Source organism: Choloepus didactylus, chromosome 13 (genome assembly GCF_015220235.1).
Source record: "Choloepus didactylus isolate mChoDid1 chromosome 13, mChoDid1.pri, whole genome shotgun sequence".
Classification (NCBI taxonomy): domain Eukaryota; kingdom Metazoa; phylum Chordata; class Mammalia; order Pilosa; family Megalonychidae; genus Choloepus; species Choloepus didactylus.
This window is the reverse complement of record NC_051319.1, coordinates 71,918,049-71,926,320: the sequence shown is the minus strand read 5'-3', so window position 1 is coordinate 71,926,320 and position 8,272 is coordinate 71,918,049. Positions and strand designations below refer to the sequence as shown.

The 8,272-nt window shown below is 40.2% G+C and overlaps 1 protein-coding gene and 1 non-coding gene across 2 annotated transcripts; both read right to left on the bottom strand.

The window, feature by feature from the left end:
* Positions 1-2,119: 2,119 nt before the first annotated feature.
* Positions 2,120-2,226, bottom strand: LOC119508618. The gene has a single exon (XR_005211520.1). It is a non-coding gene; the product is annotated as a U6 spliceosomal RNA (small nuclear RNA).
* Positions 2,227-5,379: 3,153 nt separating this feature from the next.
* On the bottom strand, positions 5,380-7,006 carry LOC119508026 (nuclear ubiquitous casein and cyclin-dependent kinase substrate 1). Its single transcript, XM_037801450.1, has one exon. The coding sequence runs from the start codon at positions 6,934-6,936 to the stop codon at positions 6,205-6,207; it is 732 nt and encodes a 243-aa protein (XP_037657378.1). The 5' UTR covers positions 6,937-7,006; the 3' UTR covers positions 5,380-6,204.
* Between the last annotated feature and the right edge of the window lie 1,266 nt (positions 7,007-8,272).

Sequence of the window (8,272 nt, the reverse complement as noted above, 5' to 3'; positions counted from 1 at the left end):
CCATGGAAGTTGAGGTCTGGAGTCAAGAGATCTCAGGCTGGGAGAGCGGAGCAGCCCACACACATGGAAAGGGTGAGTTTGCCCTGGAGGTCGAGGGCGGGCCTTCCGCCCCGAGGCTCAGGGAATGCTTTGCCACCCCACATCCCAAAGAGGATGGAGCACATTCCCAGGGAATTGGGGAGAGCCTGGCTGCCACCACACTGTTCTGAAGGGGTTGAGCGTGTGCCCCAGAATGGAAGGGAATCTGGGAGCTGCCCTGATGTTTGAGGAGGGTGGGGCCAAGAAGGTGGTCTCCCCAATGTGTGGAAATGTTGGAGCACTCACCTAAGCATTTGGAGAGGAAAGGGCTGTCACAAAAGCCCTTAAAAAGGGTTAGACTCCTGCTCTCTCAAGCCCCAAGGATGCAACCTCACTTTGTTAATGACTCTCAGACTTTGAAATCTAATGGAGTTTGTCCTGCAGGTTTTAGGAACTGTTTTGGTCCTGTTAACCCTGTTTTGCTTACTGTTTCTCCTTATGGCAATGGGAATGTTTACCCTATGCCTGTCCCTCTTTTGTATATTGGAAGCAGATAACTTGTGCTAAGTTTCACAGATAGAGGGGAATTTTGTATTAGGACTGACCATGCCTATAACTGATTTTGATAGGATCTTGTACTTACCTATTGCTACTGAAATGATTTAAGTTTCTGTGATATCGTTGTGGGATGAATGTATTTTGTATATAGAAAGATAATGTCATTTTGGGGTCCAGGGGGTGGAATGTGCCAGTTTGAATGTATTGTGTCTCCCAAACGCCATTATCTTTGATGTAATCTTGTGTGGGCAGACGTTATCAATTTTGATTAGATTTCTTTGAGTGTTTCTTTGGATATGCGCCCCACCTAGCTGTGGGTGATGACTCTGATTGTTTATTTCCATGGAGGCATGGCCCCACTCATTTAGGGTGGGACTTGATCAGTGGAGCCATATAGATGAGCTGATGGGCAGAAGGAACTCAGTGCAGCTGTGAGTCACTTTTTGAAAAGGAGCTACAGCCAAGAGCTTTAGAAGCTTTTGAAGAAAGCACAGGAGCTGCAGATGAGAGACAGTTTGAAGACAGCCATTGAAAGCAGACTCTTTCTCCGGAGAAGCTGAGAGAGGACAAATATCCCAAGGGCAACTAAGAGTGACATTTTTGAGGAACTGCAGCCTAGAAAGGAACGTCCTGGGAGAAAGCCATTTTGAAACCAGAACTTTGGAGCAGATGCCAGCCAAGTGTCTTCCCAGCTAACAGAGGTATTCCGGACATCATTGGCCATTCTGCAGTGAAGGTACCTGATTGCTGATGTGTTACCTTGGACACTTTATGGCCTTAAGACTGTAACTGTGTAACAAATAAACCCCCTTTTATAAAAGCCAATCCATCTCAGGTGTTTTGCATTCTGGCGGCATTAGCAAACTAGAACAGCTACCATCACACAATATTATGCTATCTATTTCTGGATCTATACAATCAATCTTGCTGAACATTCTGTAGTCCTTCAGCATCAAATGCCCAATCTCTACCCACTTTCTATCTCCTGATAGCCTGTGTTACCAGCTTTTAACTCTCAAAGTTTGCTCATTAATGTTAGTTCATATTAGTGAGACCATACGGTATTTGTCCTTTTGTTTCTGGCTAACTTCGCTTGACATATTGTCTTCAAGGTTCATCCACGTTATTATATGTTCCGTGTCTTTGTTCTGTCTTACAGCTGTGTTGTATTCCATCATGTGTATGTACCACAGTTTGTTTATCCACTCATCCATTGATGGACATTTGGGCTGTTTCCATCTCTTGGCTCTCGTGAATAATGCCACAGTAAACATTGGTTTACAAATATCCATTCGTGTCTTAACTTTCAGTTCCTCTGAGTATATACCTAGTAATGGAATAGCTGGGTCATATGGCAAATCTATACTTAGCTTCCTGAGGAACCACCACATTGTCTTCTGGAGTGGTTTCACCATTCTACATTCCCACCAACAGTGAATAAGTGTGCCTCTTTCTCCACATCCTCTCCAGCACTTGCAGTTTTCTCTTTTTTGGATATTGGCCATTCTGGTAGGTGTGAGATGATATCTCATTGTGATTTTGAAAAAATATGGAACACTTCATGAATTTTCCTGTCATCCTTGCACAGGGGCCATGCTAATCTTCTCTGTATTGTTCCAGTTTTATTATATGTGCTGCTGAAGTGAGCATCCATCAGTTCCTTTTGAAAAAGGTTTGAGGAGTTTTAGAGGAGTTTGTATCAAAAAACAAAGTGGTGAGCCCATAAGTGAAAGTTTTTAGTCTCATAAAGAAGTGTTCACCTTAAAGCCAATCACAAGAAACTTTTGAGGACTCTAACCCTGTGTTGGCCCACAGACTTTGGTTGAAGTATATGTAAGTAATATATCATGACGTTGCCTTTCTGCATTGTTTCCTCTGTTCCATTCAGTGGCATCTAACCGGAAGAACCATGGAGTGGAGGATGGCTGAAGCCCACTGTGCTGGGGGCTCTGGTAGATTCACCCTCTAGCTGCTTAATGATTGGCTTGCTGTCCTTTTCCTTATTATCTTGGAGGAACAGTAATGCCCAGACAGCAATAGAACAAGGTATCTTCTTCCTTGGCTCTTAGCAGTTTTCTGTTTCCAGGGGTTTGTTGTGGAAGTTAACTCATCATCAAAATATTACATACAAGGTGTATTTGTAGGAGAGTTTGAGTCAATATGTCCTAATTTCAGGAGTGGCTTTGTTTTTTTACATTTGAAAGTCATTAAACTCTCATGGTGAATGGGTTATTTGCTTCCTGACCTTGTACATTTTGTTGACTTTTGGGTCTCTGAAAGTGTAACTATTGCTATGTGACATTTCTGGAAAAGCATGTAATGACAAAAAACAGATTAGGTTGTTTCAAACAGAATTTAAAGGACTTTGATGAATTGGGGAAAGGAATGTTGGAAAATATAAGATGACATGACTATAGGAAAATTCTGCTTATAAGACAGATTTTAGCCCTCCTTAAACTTAAATCCTTCAGGGCAATTTAACCCAAATGATTTGATTTTTACATAAAGTAAATACTCTGCATTATTCCTTTTATTGGAGAAAACAAGCATGGTACCCATCAATCATGGAGTGCCTGTGTTATTTATATACTATGAATGGTACAAAGTAGATATTCAGTAAATGTTATTTGATTAAAATCAGTGTTTCACGTTTCATGTTGTGGTTAACTATTGTCAACATCAAAACCAACACAAAAATTGAGTTTGACAGGCTAGTGTTTGTGCCAAAAGAAAATTTACTTTAAAAAAAAAAGCCGTTTCAAAAAAGTAAGACTAAAGGTTTCCAAAGTAGACATGTCTAATAGGCATTCCCTATCTGTTTTGTTTGACTTTATCTGATCTATGTTAAATATGCTGAACAGAGATATGACTTTTTGAAGAAACAGAAAGAACATGTTTATTGGTGTTTGAGAATGCATTACTGCTTAAAATTTAAGGGGGAGGTGGCTGCAATTGCTGATGAAATGGGTGCTATCATCGGGTTTGTGATTATAATTTTATCCCCTACTTTCCCACTCTTCCCATAAGGACATGGCAGTAATTGCTTCTGTAGGCTCCCGGGGAGGCTTACTTCAGAAAGTCTTAATTCATTCCCTTCCAACTTGCAGTATCTTGAGTGTTCAGGGTAGGTGGAAATAAGAGGGTTGTCTAAAACATGGTGGTGGTGGTGGTGGTGGTGGGGAATGATTATTTCTGGTTGGCCATAGACCAAGGCACCAGAGTTCTTCTGTGTTAACTTCTAGCCTCAGTCTGTCTGGATGCACTGTGGATTTCCTGAACACTGTCTTAGGCCTTCAGAATAAGGGCTACATATCTTCTAAGTTACCTGACCACTCAGCTTCTTAGTCCTAAACATAGAATGTCTTGTCCCCCTATTCTCTTGCCTTAGAGGTCAGAGGTGATACTTTCATATTTTGAAATCCTTGTTCTGAATCAGTGATAGCCTTATTTAAGCACTAAGAATCTACCAACAGTATTGTCTTGAGAGCATTTTATGCCTCTCTGAGCTAAGCAATACACTGAATCTGCTATATACAATCAATGGGACTTCATGACAAGTACCTTACCTCCCTTAGACTTAATTTTCTAAATGTAAAAAGTAGACTAATAATTATATACTTCATTTTCAACATGTATTTATCAAGTACCTTTACTGATCTAGGTTCACGATGATACATAAGATACAGTACCTCTTTCAAGGATATTAGAAACTAGTGAAGGAAGGCAGAAAAGAAAATAGAGGTGACAGGGTGAAAATTAGCAATATATGAGTGTTATTCAGCATTTTCTTTTTCCCTGATTACTAAAAAGTATTCTGGCTTTGATGCTTAATTCTTAATTTCTTTCCCTGAATTCTTCCACCCACCCTCAGAGGAAGGCTTTATAATTGCCAGAGTGATTATTTTGAACTTCTGTAATAAGGAATCTGCAGTATAGAGCAGAAGGATGGGGATACAGGAATCCCACAGACCAATGTTAGAGCAGGAGATTTTGAGGGGACCATTGGAGGTAAGGAATGTTAGCAAGGAAGTGAAGTAAGAGAAAAAGTGACATAAAATAACAAAACTGTGGTAGAAATTGTGGTTGTTGATATGCATGCCTTCTGTCTTGCCTGAGGCCCCAGGAAAGAGAAGCTAAAAGTAACAGTAAACTCAAAGTACAGTGAACGTAAGTGGAAGGGGACAAATGAGGAACTGAAAGATTTTCAGTAAGCTTCTGGAAGATGGAAAGTGAATGGAAATTTCCTGTTTACTCCTAGTCTGGTTGAATCACAGTCCAGAGAACACCATAAGAAGTTGTAGAAATGTGAGTCAGTCTACAAGGTGGAACCTGGAAAGACTCTGGAGTCAGAAGCTGTACCAATGAGAAAAGCAAAGGTGAGATGGCCTAAAATAGTGGTATGTGTGTTTGAGGAAGGTGGATTTGAAGATCCACATTTCCCTCCCCAATCCCAATATGCACAGTGACTGGAGCAAAGTGCTAATAACCTCAGACCAAAAAAAAAAAAAAAAAATTCTGCTCCAAAGAAATCGAATTATCGATCTAGAGGGAGCCCAGGCATCTAGTACTTAGTGTAGGTGATCCAGGATAAAGCTTTCTTCCTTCTGGATTTTTTTTTTTTTTTTTTTTTTTTTTTGTTTTATGTTAACCGGTACTTTATTTGCTTAAAACCTAAACATTGTCAGTTTAAAAGAAATCCACTGTGATGTATATATAACTTGATCTTGCCATTTAAATTCTAGGGTTTTTTTTCTTTTTGATCCTTGATAAATTTATCCAAAAAACAGAATAGATACATATATATTAAAAACATGAACCATTTGAGAATGAGATCTGAAATCAGGAGTGATTTCAGTTTTGGCGCTTCTTTTTTTTTTTTAAACTTCTTAAAGACTGTAGCGGGATAAAAGAATCACTGGCTCCGGGTCTCTTTGAGATAACAAGTGATGAAATGGTAAAAGAAAACCCATACCCTTACACAAGGTCAGGTAACCCCATTCCCCACCCCGTTCCCCAGGTGAAAAATAGGAATACTTTTAGTAACAATTCAGAATTCATTTTTATCTTCTACCTGCCTCATCAGTGGAAGTTATGATAATTTCAGACAGCTATAATCATGTATACATACATACAAATTTATATTAGATGACAACTGATTTTCTAAAAAGTCCAGGTAGAGGAAGAAGCAATCATTTCTAACTAAAACCCTTATACCCTTTTTGATTACTGTTCAACTTGCTATCATTTAGCAAAAGGCAAAATTTTATAGTGTTCACCTCAGACCTTATTGCTTTCTGACTGTGGTATACCTTCCACTAAAAATAAAAGATGAAGCAGTCAATCCAGTGATTAATGTGACATGGCTTTCACTGGGGTTGGAGGGGAGGGGTGGAAAAGAGAAGACCAATAGACAAAAGGTAACTGAAACATACAATGGTTTTCTTAAGAAAAAAAAAAAGAAGAAGAAGAAAAGAGAAAATGCATCAACAAATGGAAAAAAGCATTCAAAGCCTGTAAGTCAAGCCATAGCCAAACCCATGTTCTATCTTAAGCAGGTTTTCTTTTTTTCCCCTTTTTTTCCTTTTCTTTCTTTTTTTAATAAAATCTCCCCTCAAACCATCATCACTTTTAATCCTCCCCAGACTGGGCTTCATCTTCAGACCCTTCATCCCCAGACTTTTCGGGTGGGGGGCTGGCAGATGTTTTCTTTTCTGGAGGGCTTTCTGGTTCCTCGTCTTCTTCTTTGGGGGAAGGAGTCTTTTCCTTGGATGCCTTTGAAGCCGTGGGGCGACCCACTTTCCCTTTGCCTTTCACTGGACTTGGCGTCACTGTAGCCTTTAGCCTGGGTTTGGGCATTTTCTTTTCTTTTCTCTCAGGTTTGGCCTTCTTAACCATCTTTTTGTTTTTCTTTTTTGAACTGCCATAGTCACTATCATCATCATCTTCCATTAGGAAATCTTCATCGCTGCCAGAATCTTTCTCCTGGAATGGTGCTTCATCCTCTTCTTCTGGTTCTTCCTCGCTGCCCACATCTTCCATGAGCATTTCTCTCTGTTTAGAAGCTGCTTTTGATGCTGCCTGCCGTTGCTGACGTACATTTTTATGATCTTCTTTTTCATCTTCACTGTCTTCTGCTGAATGAGAATCATCCTTCTTGGTTTTCACATCTTTTTCTTCTGAGTCCTCACTATCTTCCTGTGAATTCTTTCCAGATCGCCTCTTATTTTTAGCTTCTCGGGGAGATGATCGAATTTTCTTAGCTGGAGGGCCTGAATCTCTTCCATAATCTTCATCAGCATCATCAGATTCCTGAAACTGTGAATAATCAACGACCTTCCTATTTCTGACAGGCCGAGACATGTTCGCTGTCGAAACAGGACCGAGTCGAGAAGCCAAGGACCAGGACCCCCCCCACCCCGCGCGCTCGGCGCCCCACCCCCCCCGAACTTCGGCCGATGGGGCCGCTGCCGCCGAACCCCGAGCTGCTGGCTTCTCAAACTCCGCCGCTCCTTGGTTCAGGGCCTCTTGATCAGACGAGCCCCCCGCTCCCCCGTCTCTTCAAAATGGATCCCTTCTGGATTTTGAAGGAACTGCCCCCTGACAGCCAGAACTCTAAATCCAGTCTGCTAGTGGACATTTAGGTGCTTAGAGCTTATTTTATAATTCCTCTTTTAGGAAAAGAGCAAAGGAGGTAAAAACTAAAAGGCAAGCAAACAAACAAACAAAAACACACCACCTTGTTAATTAAGCAGCAGAAGAAACCCATACTAGCTATTTTCAGCCTTCTAGTCCTGCTTCTTAGATAAAGACACATAGCCAAAGTCATTGAAAAATGAGGAGAAAGAACAACCAACTCTCTGAGTTAAAACAAAAGAAAACTTTTAAAAACAGTCTTTAAAAGAGATCTGGGAAGACTTTGCATCCAAAAAAAAAAAAAAAAAAAAAAAAAAAACTGAAAGAGATAAAAAGGGATGAGCCAAAGAAAAACAGAGATTTTAGAGTGATTAGACTAAAATTATTGAAATAAAATATATAGTTGAAGAGCTAGAAAACACAGTTAATGTAGAATGTAGAATTCTAGAATGTAGAATAAAATGAACAAAACCTACACTGTGACATGTGAATTTACCATGCTGAAAAGTTTGAAAACCTTAAATGGGCTTGTAATAAGATAGAAATTAGTTTTCACGTCATAATTAATGAATATCCACATTCTTTTTCAGTGGAACCGTTTTTGGACGCCAAGAGGAGGCTCATACTGCACTTTTCTCTGGTTATTGAAAATGTGCTGCCACGTCCACAGGGCATGTCCTCTGGGAACGTGGCCATTGCTTTTGGACATAAAATTAAGTCAGCTTTGAAATACTAATACATTCCTCATGCTGCTAGAAACATATTAGGCTATGACTGAAAACCTAACCAACAATGTCTTAAACAAACAGGGGTTTGTTTTGTTCTCCAAACCAGAAGTTCAGATGTGGTGGCTGAAAGTATTTGTTCAGCTGCTCAAAGATGCTACAAGGACCCGGGTTCTTTCTCCTCTTCCACTGTTCTATCCTTAGCTGTTGCCTTTTGGTTCTTGCCCTTGTCATTCTGTGGAGACATCCACATACCAGTATCCTAACAAGGAAGACAGGAAGGGACTTTGTCTTTGGGAATCTCCTGTCTTCTCAGCAAGGGACCCCCTCCCTAAACT

Coding starts and splice junctions, on each gene's coding strand:
- LOC119508026 (XM_037801450.1), bottom strand. CDS start 6,936: ATGTCTCGGCCTGTCAGAAATAGGAAGGTCGTTGATTATTCACAGTTT.